At 38.4% G+C, this 21760-nt stretch overlaps 1 protein-coding gene across 3 annotated transcripts in view; it reads left to right on the forward strand.

Annotated features, from left to right (window-relative positions):
- Positions 1-21760, forward strand: part of KLHL1 (kelch like family member 1) — a 131527-nt gene that overhangs the window by 30360 nt on the left and 79407 nt on the right. For all 3 annotated transcript variants that reach the window (XM_039369715.1, XM_039369716.1, XM_039369717.1), the window contains exon 3: positions 4428-4564. In XM_039369715.1, coding sequence (XP_039225649.1) covers positions 4428-4564 — 137 coding nt within the window. The remainder of the gene's footprint in view (positions 1-4427; positions 4565-21760) is intronic.

Genomic DNA, 21760 nt, shown 5'->3' on the forward strand with positions numbered 1-21760 from the left:
AGTTTCCTCTTAACAAGATAAATATGTAATGGTGTAAGCTTACGGTTATGAAGAGTGATGGTTTTAATTCCTACCTTAACATTTGATGGTTTTGATATGATGGTTTTAATTCCTACCTTAACATTTTATTTAAAGATTTGTGTTTTTGTAACGAAGATTAAATGTTTATTAGTGGTCCAATATAAACACAACAAGAAGTTTATTTGATTAGAGGAAAAGATTCTAGCTAAAATATACATTGGAGAGCGAAAGATTTAAACCATGTAATAGAACTTATGTAGCTCTTTATAGTTTTTCTTTTGAAGACTGCACATATTTGAGGCCAGTTTAAACTGCATCAAAAAACATTGTAATAAAGTACTTATTTTGCCAAATGTGTTCTATATGAAAAATGCAAATTCTGTCCCTCTAGTGCAAAGTTGGTATTTAATGGGAAGATTGATTTTCATCTGTATCTTGACTGAACTTGATTTAACAGCTATTTCAGTTCAGTAGCAATCAGAACTTTTTGGAGCAATAAATGATAAGGGTCATAAGCTTGCCTCTGAAATAAATCTGAATCACAGTTTATCTTCACGGTTAAAGATGCAAACGTATTGATAGTCTGTTTCAGATTTCCAGGCTATCTGAAAGCATGTTTTCCTTTTAGAATAGCTGACACACATATAGGATATCAGTGGTTCCCCAACCTTTGCAGCTTGACTGCCCCGCTGGGGTGGGGGGCAGAGAGGACATGGGAACTGGGCTGTGTGAATGAACGCACGTGCAGAACTCCACTCACACAAGAGACTAGAGAAGCTTTTTGTGGTGTGGTTTTACGCTCCTTCTCTGGGCCAAAAACTTTTCCAAAGGGACTGAAGGCCTGAAGCAGTGTGAGATCGCTCCCCTGAAGCTTTCCATCCATTTGCAAAAGCTTTTAGCACAGAGAAGAGAAGCCTTTGGGATGTGAGTCTTGTGCTCCTTCAGACTCACTGCTCCGCAAGTGGATCGGGTGTCCTGCCCAGGCAGAATTAGCGAAGCTGAACAGGGCATGCGTGTCCCACTCAGCCTCTACTCTCCCTGTTCCACTTTTGGAGCATCAGGAGCAGGTGGCTTGGTGGCCCAGCTGGGGTGGGGGGCAGAGTGCGCACATGTGCATGCAGCTCCACTCACGCAAGAGATAAGAAAAGCTTTTGGGGTACTGCTTGTGTGAGTGGAATTGCACATATTCCAAGTAGGCCGTGGCCCATGAATGGGCCACAGCCTGGGGGTTGGGGACCCTGTAGTATATAATACACTCACATTTCCATATCATGCATAAGATAAATGCTTAGGTGGTGCAAGTGAAAAAGACATTTAATGATATATGAAGGTCTCAGCAGAGGTTCCCCAGGGTCCTGTGAATTTTATCTTTGCTCAGCCCCCACCTGTAATAACCAGGGTTTTTTTTTGAAGGGGGAGAGACATCCATTCTTGCCACCTGCTTTCTGTTCCTGATCTACTAGAGCAGGGGTGTCAAATTGCCAGCCCATGGGCTGGATACGTCATGCAGAAGCCACACCCACCCCACCTCTGGCAAGGGGGAAAAAGTCACGATAGGTTGAAACACATCACATTGGTGTGGAAAAACCACGATACTTACATCAGAAGACAAGACCACGAAGGGTCGGAGAAAACAGGTTTATTTGTGCACAATGGTTCAGAGCATTAGCATGACAGATTCTGAACCCTGAGTTACTCCCAGGGTGTCATTTTTATACAGCTTGCCACCCATGCTTAACCTAATGGATGACTTCTTATCTACCTTTAACACACTAAAAGAGAGAAGTTCATATCTTGAGACCGCACGCATAGGAAAAAGGGAAGTTTATACAATGTGCAGAGAACCACACTCCCCTACACGTGTAATATCTTACACCATTTGTGACTTTCGGTTGGCACTTCTTGTAAAAATGTTTCTTCATAGAATTGCACACAGGTCATCACACTCAGCCAGTTTATAGTATTAGTTAATGCTTTCAAAACATCACCTCTGTTAATTAAAATATAATTCAAAAGTACTTTATCATTTCTCTTAATGGCAATTTTTCATCTACCTCAACAAGTTTGATGCCCCTGTACTAGAGCAAGTTTAGAAGATGAAACCCATTTACAGCACCAATATTTCTTAAATATCAGCCGGATTTAGAAATGATGAGATCAGAACACAATCCTTTCAGCACTTCCAAGAAGGCTCCACACCTATTTGCACTACTTAGGTGACCCTGAAGACACAGATCAACCTCCAGGTAGCCTCAACAACTCTCTAAAAGAATGCAAATGACCGGCTGTCTGCAAGAAGTATAAATCCTTCCATTCCCCACCATCCAGTCAGAAGTGAAACGTTTTCAAAGAAAAAAAGGAAGTCCAATTGTCTCTTGAAAAAGCACCTTTAGAACAAGGATGACCTGGATGACTGAGAATTTCCTAGACAAGAAAATTCATATATTATTCATGTCACAACATGTACATTTACTCTTAAGGATTAGCTTGCTGATATCTTGCAGAATGTAAGAAAACAGGGCCATTATTTAACTGTTATCACTGATAAAGCCAAATGATGCATTAAATATTCTGAGTGTAAGAACAATTTGTGATTTTCATATTGTTCCAATTTGGGCAGAAGCTTGGGAACTAATCAAGGAGAATACGTGGAAGCAGAAGGTTTAATTAAATGTATTCTGGAAATATTAAAATGGTTTGTATTTATATCCAATTAATTTTGGAGTCAAAAGCTTTGGAGTCCACATATTATGCAACAATCCAGGAGAGAAACAGGGTTCATGAGTTTATTTCTTGTAGAATTTATTGTTGTGAAGTAGCAGTAATTAGAGGGAGAAAAAATGATATCTTAAATATAATTGATCTTTCCCAGTGAGTAGGCATCTCAACCAAAAGTTACCACTCCCCCCAGTCGTTGGAAGTTCAGAAATCAATAGCACATGATGATTTCAGGAAGATTTCCTGAATGAAATTAATTACCAGGCACTATTTGGTTAAATAATTGAAAAAGAGAGAGAACAATGCACAGATGAAAAAGTAATACTGCCTGTCAATTGCAGCTTTACTTGTTAAAAATAAAAAGAGATAAAGTTATAAAATACATATTTCAAAAAGTTTAGGCATTTACCTGCTTTCAAGTCTATCGCATAAGAGGCGTGATCAGAATGCAAAGAAAAATGTGGAGAGTTTTTCCATTGGGATTGATTCCATTATTGATCATAATGAAAGTGGTTTTTAGATATTTTTTTTTCACTAGCCAGGAACATCCTTAATGGTTGAGTATATTTTGTAGAGAAAAGCACTCAGGCTACTTTTTATTTTTGCCCATGACAGCTGTGTTTTTTATTTTTCAAAGTAGAACTGGGGAAGAATGGAGTAGTAGTATCAAGGTGGTAGAAATTGACTTTCTTGATTTCCTAACTTTTAGCTTTATACATATAGACAAAACCTTCTTTTTCAACAGACATTTTTTATCATTATAATCTATCTCTTCAAAGAGTTTAATTTTGCTCTGTTTGGAATGTGTATCTTACTCATGGTTCTTCTGCTTTATTCATTTGCTGTTAGTGTTGCTTCATTAATGAAGATGGTGTAATTTTATCATACGGTTAATTTTGTAAGCTAGCTTGGTTGCTTCTGTGGCTGAAAAGCAGCACACAATTCTTACAAAGGGTTTGATATCCTGCTCATATCCAGGAAACTGTTTTTTATATCATGTAAAAAGATGTTCATGAAAATACTCAATGGACATGTATAAGATTCCCTCTTACCTACAAAACCACATAGTTCTACTTGGATTCTGTGTGGAGAATGCCAACCGTCCACCATCTATCATCAAATCCTTGAAGGCCATCATATCTGGCCAGATCTATCCAATAGAGAAATACCACCAAGGAATTTAATTTAAGCAATTAGACATGGATGAAAGAAACATATAAATGGAGTTGGATTTAAGAACAGGAAGAAGTAGACCAAATGACACTACAGTACTGAAGGACAGAAGAAGCAGAAGAGAAGAAAATTCTCTTCCTATCAGGTGCATAAATAGGTGACCTCATTTATTTATTTATTTTCCAAAAGCCACCTTCATCAAAATAAATATTTGGCTACTTATTTGATGCTTCAATGCACATTTTTTTTGTTGAATTCATTTACTGAGTTGTATTAAATGCCAGCAGAGTAAGAGTGCTCTACTATACTTTTATTTGGAAGAGAATGTGATTCAGCAGAACCTGTTTCCAAACAAATGTTTATAAAGTTGGCGTTTCCATGACTTTTGAGCATTTACCACCCTTGTTGCTGGTTGAACATTTTCAGAAGTAGACTGCACGGAAATACAGTAAGATAACAGATATGTTCCTTCTCTTTCTCCATCTCTGCCCTTCTCTCTCCTCACATTGCCCCAGGCTTGTACTCAGCTCAGTTTCGGATTACTTTGCTGCCATGTTTACGAATGATGTTTGTGAAGCTAAGCAAGAAGAAATCAAAATGGAAGGCATTGATCCTGGTGCACTTTGGGATCTCGTTCAGTTCGCATATACAGGTAAGGCTTGTGCACTGAATTCTGTTTTCAGGAATGGACCTGATCCCCGTGTTCATCTTTCTTTAACAACAATAGGAGATGAGTACATTAATAACATGAGCAGTGTTTATCATCTGGATTAATGGAGGGCAAAAGTATCACACCACACTTGTAGGGTGTACATTTACAATTTACACTTGTAAATTTCACTTCTGAAATGTACAGGCAATCTCATTCTGCTCTTCTAAGGATTCTTGGATTCATGCTTAGTTTGTCCAGATACTAGATAACTTTTCACTTAATGTGTACGCCTATTCCATTCTAGGTGTAATAAAGCAAAATAATATTAGAGTAAGATCGATGAATTACAGTAGTGGCCAAAATTGTGGAAACCGTTTGGGAAAAATGTACAGTAGAAATGCCACCTTTGGTTAAGTTTCCACCTTTTTTTCTTCTAATTTCTTTATAACTGTAGCCTTGTTCACTTAATAATAGTAGTTTACATCGCTTACTGGGTAACCAGTCAACTCTTTGCACCATTACTTTAATTTTATTATGTTTTACAAGCTCACTGAATGAAAGAGAAAAAAAACCCCAAACAACTTGATAGCGATCACATAACACACTGACAAATGTCCTCCTCTCAGCTTCAATAACTGAATCCTACTGTGATCTGATTGGCTCATTGCCAAAACAAGATGACACCTAATTGGCTCTCTAAACACTCATGCTCATTGACTACAATCAGATGAAGGAAAGCTACCTGATATCAACCTAAGCAAGTTGTACTTCCTTTTTCTGGTTATTTGGCTATACCTTTTCACAGAATATAGTACGGATAATTGAATAAACTATGTTGCATTACGTTCTTGATTAAATTATCTTTCCATTGATATATAATTTTATAGTATTACTCCCTCCCAAAAAAGTGGTGTTATTAGCCATCAAACCTCAAAAATATACTTTTCCCAAAAGGTTTCCACAATTTTGGCCACTACTGTATTTGTATAGATTATCCCAAAGTTGTTTATTTGGTATCCGTAGTTTTTCATAATGTTGCCTCCAAACTAGAGCTATCTTTATCAATATTAATAGGGAGAAAGTAGCATTACATTTCACTGCTATTAGGAAAACAAGAGGATATATATACTGGTTAATGATTATAACTATGATTTATGATCTATGACCTATCATTTGCTGTTTATATGTGCACTGTGAGCTTATGCACTGGAGACAAATTCCTGGTGTGTCCAATCACACTTGGCCAATAAAGAATTCTATTCTATTCCATTCTATTCCACTCCACTCCATGCCACTCCACTCATTATTTACTCCCCCATCTATAAAAATAGATAATTCTGTATTTAGTTTAACTTTAAAGTTGTGCTTTTTAGGAAGGACGATTATTTAAAATGAAAAACAATTGAAGTTCTAGTTATGATTAATATAGCTTGGTGGTTAAGGAACAGATTGTAAATAGGAATGCATTATTGCAGACTGTCCTCAGGGTGCAATCCAAAAAGCAAGATGATGACACATAAAAAAAAAAAAAAAAACAGGCAGATCTTTGATTGCAATATTCTAGTCGTCAGCTTGATTCCCCCCCTTTTCTGTATTATTTCATCCTGTTGATCAATAAAGACCATTTCATGCCTCCTCCATGGTTTTTAAAATACTGCTGGGCTTAAAAGCACTAAAATTTGTTTCTTGTATTACTCTTGTGAGGCTGAAGCCAGAAGAATGTCTATTATTTCCTAGGACCCAATTCTGGATTGTGATCATACATTTAAAATATTATTCCTCATTACTAAGGCATTGGATAACTTAAAAAAAAACATTGCACAGAATAACTTCAAAACTCAGACTGATACATCTATACACATTAATATTGATCCTTGAAAAAATAGGTTAATCAGTGCCCTACTGATAAATTTTTAAGGCCAAATGTTTATACTAATCATTCGTACAACCATCTCTCCAAGAGAGTCCATGGTCAATACTAATATTCTAAATGTGTCCTTCCGCTTTTCTCTTCTTTCCTACAAAGAACTAACATATTTATTGAACTACTGCAGACGCTTCAAAACTAAAGGAAAAATAAATAAAATGTTGAAATTAATATTTCAGCTTGCGACTGCAATTACGTGGGCACATAAGCTCCATTTAACTTTGTGTTTACTTCCAATTGTTTTGTTTTAGCTTTAACAAAAGCTATTCAGTCAGGTGGACATGCAATATTTATATTTTAATTTGAACTTCGGGAAATGTGGCAAGCAGGAATTAATGGTCATATTGCCGGTGGGAAGACAAAAGTCCATTAAAGGGGGGGGGGAAGAAAGACATGTCAAATGTCTGGAGATATTTTTTTTCTCTCCTCATTTTCTGATTTCTTCTGTGTCCTGTCTAAAAGAACTAGTGGCTTCTTCAAGGAGGCAACTCATGAACCATCAATTTTCTGGTCAAAATTTAGCAGTATGGTTTCTTTGAGCCAGTGCTGATGTACAGAGATATGATGATGATGTTATCCATTCAGTCCGATTCATGGCAAGTCTATGGGCCAGGTTTCTCCACATCTTCCAATCTTCCACTACTTCTTTGAGTTTTTTTGTATTCTGGCTGGTTTCAGGTTTGATGTCCAGTCACCATGTTATTTGGTAGCCTGGTTTCCTTTTACATCCTAACTCTTCCAAACATACTTGCATTCTCCAGTGAAATTCCCTGCATGACATGGCCAAACTAAGTGAGACACAGTTTTATGATTTTCCACAGAGATATATGCTGAGTATATCTGCTGTCTCCCAAAGAAGCCACAGGGGAACTTCAAAATGTTGCATCTTCTCTTCGATAATGAATGGACCCTCACCACAACCCTCAAACCCCTAACAGTTACTTTCTCTCCATGTGGAAGATTTCTCTTTCAGACATGAGAGCAAATATGTGATGATTAGAAAATTGGCCTGGAAGTTGGTTCAGAAAGATTTAGCCAGTTTCTTTCTTTTCTGTGTTGAACTAAACATTCCTGGAGTTACATAGTAGATTGCCCATGTCAGTTATTTTTCCTTACCCTAAGGCAGGGGTAGGCAACCTTGGCTCTTTTGTGACTCGTGGACTTCAACTCCCAGAATTCCTGCTGGCTCAGGAATTCTGGGAGTTGAAGTCCAAGAGTCATAAAAGAGCCAAGGTTGCCTACCCCTGCCCTAAGGATATAGAAGTAGATGGATGTACATCTATTCTATAATCAAATTTATACTATGGATAATTATTTGTCTTATACACAATGTATAGGTTTTATCTTACAATAATATCTTGATACAGTATAGATATTATGCAATAGGTAAGACAACCAATGGAAAAGCTAACAGTTTTAACAAAGCAGATAGTTCAATCTGTTTGCATGTATATGTGTGAATTTGTATCTAGATAATATAGTTACATTTTATCTCTAGATATTTAATCACTGGTATTGCCAAACAATCTAGCAAATGCAATATGTTAAATGAAAAATGTAGAAAAAACCCTCGCTTTATAAACTTCCATTCTTCTTTGTAGAATAGCAATAATACTGAAATGCTGAGGTTCTGATTTAAAACTCTATCAGGCAAAGCAAATTAGTTTTACAGGATAGGGAGTAAGAAGAAGAATCAAACATGAAACTGTAAAATTGTAAATATGACTCAAGAAGCAATAATGTTTGTCTAGCTATGAAGTATTCTCAGAAGAATGCCTTCAGCCAATAGGAAGGGAGACAGGCAGGCAGGCTAAACTAGTCATAGGGGAAGAGAGGGGGGGGGAAGGAAGGAAGGAAGAAAGGAAGGAAGGAAGAAAGAAAGGAAGGAGAGAGAGAGAAAGAAAGAAAGAAAGAAAGAAAGAAAGAAAGAAAGAAAGAAAGAAAGAAAGAAAGAAAGAAAGAAAGAAAGAAAGAAAGAAGGCCAAACTAGTCATAGGGGAAGAAAGGAAGGAAGGAAGGAAGGAAGAAAGAAAGAAGAGACAGGGAGAGAGGGAGAAAGAGAAAGAAAGAAAGAAAGAAAGAAGGAAGGAAGGAAGGAAGGAAGGAAGGAAGGAAGGAAGGAAGGAAGGAAGGAAGAAAGAAAGCAAGCAAGCAAGCAAGAAATCTGTATTGGACCAGTATGGTTAATTAGATCTTTATGGAAGCAGAATTCTTTTTGTAGAGTATTGATTCAGACTGAAATGTCTTTCTGTCTGTCTGTCTGTCTCTGTCTCTCCCTCCCGGTATATGTATGTGTGTCTTTTTTGTTAAACCTGTTAATTGAATATTAAGAAATATGAAAGCTGAAATAGGAATGCTGGATATAATGTAATTATATGAATTCAATACATGGTTTCATTACAGCATAAATGAAATTACTGTTTCATTAAGACTTGTTTAATACAAATGGTACGCGTTATGCAAATGTACAAGTAACACATTGCTGCAATTTATGCTTGTTTTGGCCAAAGTACTAATTTTATAACTTTCCATAGCATTAGACCAAGACGGGGTCTCTCTCTGTTGGTTTGGAAAAGGGAATTCTATATATAATGGAAGTAAAACTTTCTGAGATTGACTGTATATTATGTGAACACTGAAACAAGATTTATACTTGAAGATTTAGACTTCTGAAGTCCTTCAAATGTATATGCAGGAACTGATATTTTCTGCTTAAATTGTTTTTGCATATTATAAACACACACACACACACACACCAATTCATCAAGGTTGTTATTGTTGGCTTTTTGTTGGTTTTTCCATTTTTTTTAGAAAAGAGAAATTTCCACTTGATTTTGTCATAATAAATTGACAAAGGTGGCAAAAATGGATGTTGTACAGTTATGTTGTGTTTTGTTTTGTTGAAAAAGTTTTTGTAGAGAAAAACTAAAAACATCTCTTTCATTCCCATCTCAGGTTTGTTTCACATGAAAAATGAACCAAGTGAACATAGATAGTTATGAACTTTTAGGAAGCTTCTGTGTTGTGACCTTGTTTTGTGTTTATTATACATTTACATAGCAGACCAAAAGGTTCCTGTGCATACACATCAACCTCTTTTGCAGCACAACATCTATATCTTTTATGTACCTATAGCTTTGTGCATGCGTGTGTGTATGCCCAGAAACATTGCTTTGCCTTGCAAATTTGGAGGCATTAACTGTTGATAAAGGGTAGGGTGTAAATATTCCAACACTTGCATCATGTAAAAACCTTTCAAAGGTTTTTCACAGTAATGATATCTTAGTGTTCACAGTCATTTTATTAGGGGGGGGGAATAGCCTAAATCTGTATGAAACTAGGTATATAATATTCAGAGCAAAAATGTAAAGGTTTTCCTGTCCAGCCATGTTGGAGTGTAAAGTATGGTGCTTATCTCCATTTCTTGGCTGAGGCAGTCAATGTTGTCTAAAGACATTTTCTGTGATCATGGCTATATGCCAAAGGCACATGGAATGCTATTATTGTGTTTCTCCGAAAACAAGACTGGGTCTTATTATTTTTTGCCTCCAAAAGAGGCACCAGGTCTTATTTTCAGGGTAGGCCTTACCTCAACTCCGTCACTGACAGCCCCACCCAGCCAGTCCACTTCTTCTGGGGCCAAAGTTCTGCAGCTGCATTCGGGCCTGCATTTTGTAGTCAGGCCTTTCCAGAAGGCCTAAGCAGCCGACCACCGAGCTATGGATTTAATCCATAGCTTGATGCTTGGCTGCTGAAGTCTTACAGAATTAAGCTATGAATTCAATCCATAGCTTGGTTCTTGGCTGCACAGACCTTCTGGAAAGCCCTGTGACTGAGAAATGCAAGCCCAGCTGCAGAAGAGGCCTCAGAAGAAGAAGTGGGCTGGCAAGGAGAGACCTGGCTGCAAGGTAAGTGGGTGCGGGGTGGGTGGGGCAGTTCCACCCCCCCACTCCCACCCTAGCTTGATTTTTAGGTATGTGCCTTGCCCCAAAACTAGGGCTTATTTTGGGGATAGGGCTTACATTAGGCCCATCAAAAATCAAGCTAGGCTTATTGTTGGTGTAGGCCTTACTTTTGGGGAAACATGGTATCTTCTCACCAAAATGGTACCTGTTTATCTACTTGCATTTAAATGCTTTCAAATTGATAGGTTGGCAAGAGCTGGGGCAAGGATGGGAGCTCATTGCGTTGCGTGGCACATGAGTTTTGAACCCAGGGTTTTAGCTTTCCGCCTAACAAGCTCAACATCTTTAACCACTAAGCCATTGTGCCCCATCAGATTCAAAGTACTACAGGGCTATTCCATGCTACCTGAGGATTGTTTCACAATGGATAACATCATTTAGATGCAAACATCCTTAAACAGGTAGAAAATAAGTGGCACAATTGCAATAAAACTTCAAATGTTTAAAGTTTTTTTTTTTACAAAATCATGATCACTTTTTTTTTTCAGCTCTTGCCCAGCTCTTACTGCCTCACTATTCCAGAAGTTATATTTTGAAAATGGCATCTGAAGAGCTTGTGCTTCATAACTCATTTTGTTTTGGTAAGAAATAAAAAGAGAGGTAGCGATGGAAAAATTATGTTCTTGGGACTCCAATAAATTTTGATGAATGCAACAGTTCTCTCTCTCTATCCCTCTCCTTCTTTGCTCCCTCTCTCCCTCCTTTTTTCTCCCTCTTTCTCTCCCTCACTCTTTCCCCCTCTCTTTTTCTCTTTTTCTCTTTCCCTATTTCTCTTTCTCTCTCTCCTTATTTCTCTCTCCATCTCCCTTTCCCCCCCCCTCTCTCTCTCTCTCACATACACAGAGAGAGAGAGAGAGAGAGAGATACACAAAAAGGAAAGTATCTTGTTTGGAAGTTTAGATAGAAATATGAAATACAAATATTCTGTGCTGTTAAATCTCCTCATAAACAGTGCAATCCACCAGAGTTATGATAAAAGATCTTGTGGGCTTCAGATTTCATTGTGTTTTGCTTTGTTTGTTTTAATATATGGGGTGAAATGTTTAAGGTTGCCTCCAAGAGAGCTTATAGGCATATTTCTGAGTTCTCAAAGATGCTCTGTAAATATCTAACTTGCTCATTGCTTCTCAAATGCCTAACAGATTATACAAAGATACCCTCCCACCTCTGATCATAGCATCATTTTGCTTATTTTTATTGAAATTCTTTTCTATCATCCAAGATAAGCCGTACCATCTCAGCAATACAATCATGAAAACAAATACTGTCACCCAACTGTAACAAGACAATTCAACATAAAAACACAACACTAGCAATATCTAGCAATTGCAGGAACTGAGTCGGCATAAAAAACAGAATAACTAAAATTACAAGAATTTTAAAATCTTACTCTGTCTTCAAAAGAGCCCTAAAGTGAATACTAGACTGAGAGACAACAGTCATCTTTGAGCACAGAATGTTTAGTTGCTGAAATGAGAAAGTTTCACATAATTTCAAAATCTATAGGGATGCAAAAACAAATGCAGGTTTAGTTTTTGAAAGGAATAGAATCATTCATAAGGGGTGCTTCCGATTTTAGTCTCTCTTTTTTTCCACATCAGGCCAAAAGCAGGATAGTTCTAAACTTTTTCAAGAACAGAAAATCAATCTTGGTTCAGAACCTAAGGACACATTGCAAAGGCAATATACCTTTTCAGTTTGTCCTTGGTTTTAGTTCTGTTTTTTTTTTTTAAACTCCATCTTTGGATGTAACCATATTTGTTCAAACATTTAAGCTCAGGTATCTTCTATCCATCTATGCAGTCATTAAAACAAAACAATCGTTCTTTCAAGAATTCCCTTACTGTTGCTGTATTGTGTATCTATGGCAATTTTCAGTTTTAAATCAATTATTTCAAACCACAGTGTAGTTATCAAAGCATCGTGTAAAGTTATTATCCTCTGTAAACCCAAGATACACTAGTATATAATATCAAATGAGTAATATGATAGAAACAGCCCAATGGTTTAACGTTGCTAGGATGAAAATGGATAGTTTTCAGCTGTTGGTACATAATTGCTAAGCTATTAGTTTAAGTCTTCATCTATTCAAACACAAAACTTAAAAGAGCACTTGATAGGTATAATGTAGGGGTAGGCAACCTTGGCTCTTTTATGACTCGTGGGCTTCAATTCTCAGAATTCCTGAGCCAGCCATGTTGAGGGGAAAGGGAGAGGTTTCCAAGCTGAGCCATGCTGGCTCAGGAATTCTGGGAGCTGAAGTCCACGAGTCATAAAAGAGCCAAGGTTGCCTTCTCCTGGTATAATGCATCCAGTTTTGGTCTCAACAATGTACAAAAGATGTTGAGACTCTAGAAAGAGTGCAGAGAAGAGCAACAAAGATGATTAGGAGGCTGGAGGCTAAAACACATGAAGAACTGTTGCAGGAATTGGGTATGTCCAGCTTAATGAAAATAAGGGGTGACATGATAATAATGTTCCAATATCTCAGGGGCTGCCACAAAGAAGAGGGAGTCAAGCTATTTTCCAAAGCTCCTGAAGACAGGACAAGAAGCAATGGATGGAAGCTAATCAAGGAGAGAAGCAATCTAGAACTAAGAAGAAATTTCCAGACAATTAGAATAATTAATCAGTGGAACAACTTGCCTCTAGAAGTTGTGAATGCTCAAACACTGAAAGTTTTTAAGAAGAGACTGGACAACCTTTGTCTGAAATGGTATAAGGTTTCCTGCCTGAGCAGGGGGTTGGACTAGAGGACCTCCAAGTTCCCTTCTAATTCTGTTTTTCTATTCTATTCTATTCTATTCTATTCTATTCTATTCTATTCTATTCTATTCTATTCTATTCTATTCTATTCTAACAGGAGGACAAAGTTTCCTCACGTCAATTGAGAATATTTGAGAAGTATAGTGGTAGCTTTGTAGAACAGTACACTGATTTACATGACAGTTTGACAGAAATGGATCCAGCATTTGTAAGATAGATCTTATCAATTAAATAGATTCAAGATTTACAAGAGGTTTTTTTATTTATATATGGACAGACACTTAATACTGATATTCAACACTGCTGTCATTTGTTTTGTTTTTAATCAAAACAGTTGACCTGGAGCTGTAATACCAGTATCTCCATTATTTGAGATGAAGAACTCTAAAGCTTACAAATGGAAAAAAAATATCCACTTGTATTTATCCAAAAGCATGATGGCTCCATTATTAGGAATACTTCCATCTGATTTATTTACTAGTTCAGATGACAAGCATTGGAAAGCAAAATCATGTATCAATCTGTGCACAGAGCATCTGTGTTTTTTACACAATAGTAAGAGTGTGTGCAGGACTGAATTAGGTGGATGCAATTTATGTATGCATAAGACAGAGTATTTGCAAAATGTAAGCAAAGTGTCAAGGTTCCGAATAATGAAACACTTCAAAGAACTTCCAGGCATTGTTTATCCTAAAAAGTCTTTATTTTGTGTAACAGTGTCACAGCATGGATGGATGCCAAGATCTGAATTCCCCTTCCTTGCACATAACATTCCAGCCTATTCCCCTCCCCTATTTTGCAGTCATAAATCACTTTCTCCAATCAGCCCGAAGGGCAAAGGTTCACTTCCATTAGGTAGCCTGCACATTCCTTATCTTTCTCCTCCCCTCCCAGCATCATCAAAGTTAACTCTAAAAATACCAGACAGTCTACATATTTTGTCAAAGCAATAATATCCAATATTACAGCGTTGACACAAAGATTCCAACTCTTGTGACACATAGAAGTACTTAGAAGTTGCATTTGAATAATAAAAGGGAAAAGTTTGCATAGAAGTAATTTCTGGTTATTTTTTTTCCTATCTACATTTTTAGTACAATAATTTTAACAATTTACTGCAGTTTCTCTGATTCCTTTAGCACACAAATACTGTATGTCCCAAAGGTGCTTTCTCAAGAGGCAACTGGACTTCCTTGTTTTTCTTTGAAGACGTTTCGCTTCTCATCCAAGAAGCTTCTTTAGCATTGACTGGATGGTGGGGAATGGAAGGATTTATATTCCTGGTCATTTGCCTTCTTTTAGAGCAGTGGTTCTCAACCTGTGGGTCGGGACCCCATTTGGGGTCGAACGACCATTTCATGGGGGTCGCCAAACAACATAGTCTGCCATTTTCCCCCCTTTTCCTTAGCTGTGCTATTCCCTTTTATTCTATTTGCTTTTGAAAGCCAATAGAATAGACTCTCTTGAATAGAGTCTAATTCTATTGGCTTTCAAAAGCCAATAGGAATTGCCCAGGCTGTCTCTGCCCTGCTGAGCCCACCAAAAGTCCCATTCTGCAAATGGTGCTGCACCAGTTGAGTAGTCCTTGACTTTCAACCGGTTGAGTAGTCCTCGACTTACGACCGGTTGGGGGTCGCGGCATTAAAAAGGTTGAGAACCACTGTTTTAGAGAGTCGTTGAGGCCATCTGGAGGATTCATCTGTGTCCTCAGGATCACATAAGTGGGGCAAATGGGTGTGGAGCCTTCTTGGAACTGCTGGAAAGGACTGTGTTGTAGACAGGAGACAGATGAAGTTGTATCCCTTTCCCTCTATTGAGAAAGGGTTGTTCAATTCTGAAGCGAAGTATCATCAAAGAAAAACAAGGATGTCCAGTTGCCTCTTGAAAAAGCACCTTTGGGACAACCATGACCTGGATGACTGAGAATCTCCACACAAATATCGTATGTTAAAGAAAGGTTGCCATTTTGAGCTGAAGGATACTTGCAGGCAATATTTTTAAGATTTTACCTTTGGCAACTAGACCAAATCAGAGGTGTTTCCATTTCATACCTGCGTCATCCTTTCCCAGTTATAATAATTATTTTAATCCATTTTAATGAGATATTTGGATTTAGATTCCACTCCTCTGTAGAGGTGAGAGACAGGCAAAGGTCGTGTGTAGAATACTGCCCCCCCACAACGCTTGTGTGTCTTCTCTATATCTATCTCCCCCTGCTCACATCACCATAGTGATGTGAAAGTACGCAGGTCTGTGTGACCTTGGCCAGTTTGATAAGGCTGGCTGGTGAACAAGTTTCCCTGTGTATGGCCTCTAGCTTTTTACTCTTGAGGATTGGTAAAGGATTTTAGCCAATGAAATGCTATTGCCATGCAGTAACTTTTGCTATTTGTAAAACTCTATATAAACAAATAAAGGCTGCATGCAGGTGGCCATTTCTTTGCACCCTTCAATGACTAAGGACTGATTACTATACTCCTCCTGTACTTTTATTAATTTTCCTTCTTATACAGTATGTCTGCACAAACACAATTGAGTCCAAAATGTCTATTGCTAAGCAAGACAGAGTTTTGCCCCCCTTTGGTGACTTTTCTTGCCTGCTGTTGTTAATAATACAATTGTTAAGGGAATCTGGCTTCCCCATTGACTTTTCTTGTCAGATGGTCGCAAAAAGTGATCACATGACTCTGAGACACTGCAACTGTCCTAAGTACATTCCAGTTGCCAAGCATTTCAGTTTTGATCATCTGACCATGGGGAATGCTGCAGCAACTGTAAGTACGAAAAATGATCATAATTCATTTTTTTCAGTACCATTGTAACTTTGAATGGTCACTACATGAACTGTTGCAAGTCAAGGACTACCTGTTTCGATGTGAGCTGTGCATACTAACCAATCTCTAAAATCCACATCTCATCCCTTCATTAATGTCTGCTATTGTTCAGAAGCATGCTTGTAGAGAAAGAGTAGAGAACATGCTATCCTCAGGACCTTTAATTGCTGTTGCTATTTCAGCTGTTGACAGATATTCTATGTCATCCATTTCAAAAATAAAGGCAATACAGTGACACAAATCACTGGCTCAGAATCGGATGATAAATCAGTTTACAGTGACTATTAACTGCCAGCCATCCCTACTTTACTGTATGTCAGAAGAAGGGACTCAGAGAAAATCAAATCATTTTGTTAAATAATTAAGCGGTGGAAAAATCCTATATTCATAAGCAAAATATGGGCTCTCAAATAGGACTTGCAGATGGATGAAGCTGTTCATTCTTCCTTGCCAATTTTTCAATCCAGGCATCTTATTACAAGCTATTCTTCATGTAAAAGAAAACTCTGTAGTTTTAAGACTCAGTTGACTTTAAATACGGACCCACCTGTATTTTAGAGCTTGGCTTAGATCAGTGGTTCTCAACCTTTCTAATGCCGTGACCCCATAATACAGTTCTCCATGTTGTGGTGACCCCCAACCACTTATACATCACCGGGTGCCAGGAGCGTGGCCAAAGAAAAAAGGGAAAAATGGCGGACAGTCTTGTTTGGTGACCCCCGTGAAATGGTCGTTCGACCCCAAATGGGGTCACGACCCACAGGTTGAGAACCACTGGCTTAGATCAAAATGTCTAGCAGTGCTTTGTAAATTTATGAATGGGGACAGGGCCTACTAATATCGCACTACAAATTGTGAGATAGGCAAACATATGGAAGACAACCTGATGCAAACAATATGCTAGGCCGACTGGTTAATTTGTTTCATGATCTATTAGCTGGTAGTAATCATATTGCAAAATAATCCAAGTTTAATATTGCCTTTAATATTGTGCAATGGAACATAATGGAGCTTGTTGCATATCTATATTTTTTTAAACATCTGTAGACATTCATTGTATTCACTTGAGTAGAGCAAAGATCAATTTTCTTCCCCATGCTTAAGGGATAAAGGAAGCCAATTTAAAAGTTAAAGTCTTGAAGGATTGGGTGACTCGGAGATGGATGGCTTATCTTCTGGTCTTCCCCAGTTTGGTACCCAACTAAGAGTTGTGTTGGAATTCATCATCCTGCATATCATGGGAAATCGGTATTTATTTATCCTACTGAAAAGTAGGATAAAATTCTGATTTTATACTGATTTGATTTGATTTGAGGAGTTCAAGATGGTGCACATAGGTCTTCCTAAGTTCTGCCCACATCGAAGACTTTGAAGTAAATTAGGCTGAGAGAGAGAGACAGCCGTAAAGTCACCGAGCGAGCTTCTGTGGCCAGGGATAGAATTCAGCCTAGATCTCCTGGCTTCAACTAGCACATAGATGCTACATCCATTGGTGCCATATCTTTTGAATAAAACATGAGCAGATCTTGTTCAAGATGATTCCCACAGCAGTTCTGGAGTGCTGATAGAAAAAGTTCTACATCAGGGGTTCTCAACCTTGGCAACTTTAAGACTTGTGGACTTGCTGGCCGAGGAATTCTGGGAGTTGAAGTCCACAAGTCTTAAAGTTGCCAAGGTTGAGAATCCCTGTTCTACATGAACTGAGACTGTGCTCCTGTGGGCAAGGCACCATTGAAACTATAGTTGATATCCTGTTGTATTGTCCCCTCTATAGAGTAAGGCTTTTCAACCAGTGGTACGGGTACCACCTGTGGTACATTGGCACCTGCCAAGTGGTATGCAACCATCCTAGAAAAGTGGTAGTGGGGGAGGGGAATGAGCTGAACCGGTGGCAGCACTGCACAAGCCTGAGCGAGAAACGGCTGGAGCTGCAGGGCTGTCAGGGCTCAGCGGAAATGCCAGGATCAGTGCCAGGCTATAGCTGGAGCTCGGCGTTGATCCTGGTGCTTCTGGTGAGCCCAGAAGAAGCACCGATCAGCTGGAATGTTGCAGCATCTCCAGGGTCTTGTGATTTACATTCAGATGGTTGGCAACTGATTCATATTTATGACGGTCATAGTATCCCAGGGACATGTGAAGTGACCAAAACCTGCTGCAACCACCCAGCAGATGGGGGGAATAAAAACCAAACATCCTCCCACCCCACCCCCACTGCCAATCCTCAACAGAAATGCTCACAGCAATAAAAACCTTGGACAGGAGGAAAAGTGCCACTGGGTGGGCAGGCAGGTGTCTTGCTCAGCTGTGGCTTGGGGGGCACTTTTTTCAGTGCCATTGTGACTTCGAACAGTCACTAAGCGAACTGTTGTAAGTCAAGGACTACCTGTACTTCATCAGTTTTTTCCTTCTTTTTTGGGGGGGTCATCAAGTTTTTCACACCTTGCTAGGCAACTGGTGGTACTCGGATATTGCAATATCCTAAAAATGGTGCAATGGGTGCTATAGAGACTCACAGACCCATTTTATAACACCTGACCTGATTAAATATCCCAGAAATTCCAATCTCTCTTATGTAAAACTATTCTTATCAGATCAGTAGGATACAGTTTCTCTGAACCTAGCTAGATTTTGCTATAATGTTTGTAAAATTAGGCAGACCTTGTTCACTTATTGATGATTTCACCATCAATTGTAATATATTATTGTGCCTTGTTCTATTCAGTTCTGTTCAGTTCTGCTTTTAACATTCAGGGTTTTTTTTGTGCTGGTCTGTAATATAAAGATTGATTGATTGTACAAGATGATGTCATGTTAGAAAGGGATCTCAAAATTACATTAGACTTCTCCACACTTAATAGTTAATATTGAATTTGGCATTACTCTGACATCCCAAACTGGATGTCAACGCTGCTAACATTCTTGCTTTGACAATATATGCAGATGCAGCCATTTTCTCTTTAACCTGTGTGTTACTTTTAGAGTTAGAATTAGATAGTGCTGGGGGAGGAGGGGGAAGAATGTGTATGGGGATTAATTAGACATAGCAATATCGCAGTAGAGCAGGGGTTCTCAACCTTGGCAACTTTAAGACTTGTGGACTTCAACTCCCAGAATACCTCAGCCAGCTTTGCTGGCTGAGGAATTCTGGGAGTTGAAGTCCACAAGTCTTAAAGTTGCCAAGGTTGAGAACCCCTGCAGTAGAGTATTCTTCAAGGTTGTTTGAAATAAGAGAAGATAAAAAATGGCAGGTTATGAAACTGGAGGGAAGATTTGCATTTCAAACTAATTGGAGAATGTGATTTATGACTGTTAACTGGAGGAGAGAATTGTGCTTCGATACTATGTGTTTAGGGAAGGAGAATTCAGATTTTGGCTTTGACCACGTACCTACCAATGCCATGTTATTTTGAATAAAGATTCTTTAAGGTAAACAATGCCTCGAAGTTCTTGGAAGAGTAACATCTGTCGGAACCATGACATCAGTACATACACCGTCAAAGCCAAAATCTGAATTCTCCTTCATTATTATCAACTGAATGTCTGTGGAGATTTTCAATCATCCACACCAAAGGAAACTGGACTTGGATTTTCCTTGAAGATATTTTGCTTCCCATCCAAGAAGCTTCTTCAGTTCTGACGGAATGGTGGAAGATAGACGGATTTATATTCCTTGCAGTCATCTGGTCATTAGCACTCTTTTGGGGAATTGTTGAGGCCACTTGGAGGTTTATCGGTGTCCTTAGGATCACCTGAATAGTGCAGTCTCCTCTTTATCACACAGTCCTTTGAGCAGTTCCATGAAGGTTCCACACCCATTTGCATTATTGAGGTGACCCTGAAGGCACAGATAAATCTCCAAATGGCCTCAAAAACTCTTTGAAAGGATGCAAATGACCAGCTGGCTGAAAATCCTTCCTTCCTCCACTATTCAATCAGAACTGAGGAAGCTTTAAGGAAAAATAAAGTCCAGTTGCCTTTCAAAAAAGCAACTTTTGGACTTTTATGAAGTGAGAGTAGGTTACCTTTACTTTCCCCCCCCCCTCTGTTATATGAAAAAATATTTGTTTTTTTTCTCAGATGCTTATAAATAGAATGTCTTCTACTGTCTTCTCTGAGGTTGGATGTTGTTCTAAACTGAAATATTAAAATTAATATGACGGATGTTGCAGCATCAATGTCAAGTGTTATCTCAGTGAGCAATTGGCCTTTAAGGCCTAGAATATCATAATAGTTTTAAATCTTGGAGCTTTACTTTTTTCTCCCTATGGCCAATTTATCCTAAAATTACCCTACTCGATTAGTTTTAAATAAAGAGGCAAGCATCTGAAATATTTATCACTCTGATTATAAACTCAGTTTATGCTTTGGTGACCAGATTAAATTAAATTACTCAGAGACAGACAAAAATTGAAGCAAATTTATTAACATCTGCAAGTACTCAACAACATTATTTTTATATTATGTCCAATAAATTGTCTCACCTTAATGCATTTTTCTCATTCCCACTTTAATCAACTCCTACTTCAGACTTGAAAGCTTTGGGATTTAACATCTCATTCTTACTTATTGATTTTGAGCTAGATCCAAACTAATAATACTTACAAGTATATTAGATATTGCGAATCAGGAGGTTTAAATTGGTTATGATTTAAATCCACCCAAATTCAACGAGACTAGCTTAATACTGATTACATTTCAGTTCTGTCTGTTCTAATCCATTGAGGTTGATTTCTTGGAAATGCAGCAAGTTTAGTTACAGTAGGCCACAGGAGCTGGCTGTCCTCATCTGAGTTTGGAATCTGAGCAAGACAGAACCAAGTTAGCAGAGGACTGTTGACATGATTGGAAGGCCATTAAGTAAAAGCAGATGGAAATTGCAAAGCAGTTCTGTATAACCCAGTTCTCTACCACACAAAATGCCTGTTTAGTCATTGTACATTGTGGAGCATTTTTTTTAGGCTTAGACTAATTGAACAAAAACTAGTAAAGTCTTAATGTATATCAGATTGAAAGATGGGGCAGAGGGGAAGGAAAATGGAACTATATGGAGAACAATGATGAATTTGAGGAGAGGGAAAATTAAACAAAACAAGTTTCTTTTCTTGGTCACTTCTATTTTTGGCCCTTATGCAGTAAGATATTCTGAACATGACTGGACTTTCCATGAGTGAGCATGGATAGTTGGGATTTTACTCATTGCTGACTAGCCGAAACATGCCACATACCTCTTCTATCCCAGCCTATTGCCATCCTTGTTAAAGGCACAAGGACCAAACCCCTGCTGATGCAATAGGCTGGAGACTTTACAACAAAACAAAACTCTTCTAATATGGTTGACAAACCTGTCAAATAGTCCAAAACACAAACAGCAAAATTCAAGTCCAAAGGAAACACGATGCAAACAGACGAGAAGTCACAAGCAAGAGGAACAGACCAGGATTCCAAAAAGCACTTTGCAAACGGTTGCCTTCAGCAACCAGCACCGCCCACACCTCCTCCCTTTATTCAGCAGTCCCAAGGCATTGCCTCTCATTCTCTTTTCACTCTGGAGGTGCCACATTGACTGCTGTTGATTTACTCTCGCTAATTGACGATGTGTGCGGGTGTCAATTAGCAAGTCCATGAGGTGTGGGTCTTCCGGGTCTGACTCATTCTCCTCACACAGCTGAGCTTCATGAGGAACACGACTGGAGGGTCCAGGCTC

The sequence above is a fragment of the Crotalus tigris genome, unplaced genomic scaffold (assembly GCF_016545835.1).
Source record: "Crotalus tigris isolate CLP2741 ecotype Arizona unplaced genomic scaffold, ASM1654583v1 scf7180000021207.2732985, whole genome shotgun sequence".
Taxonomy (NCBI): Eukaryota; Metazoa; Chordata; class Lepidosauria; order Squamata; family Viperidae; genus Crotalus; species Crotalus tigris.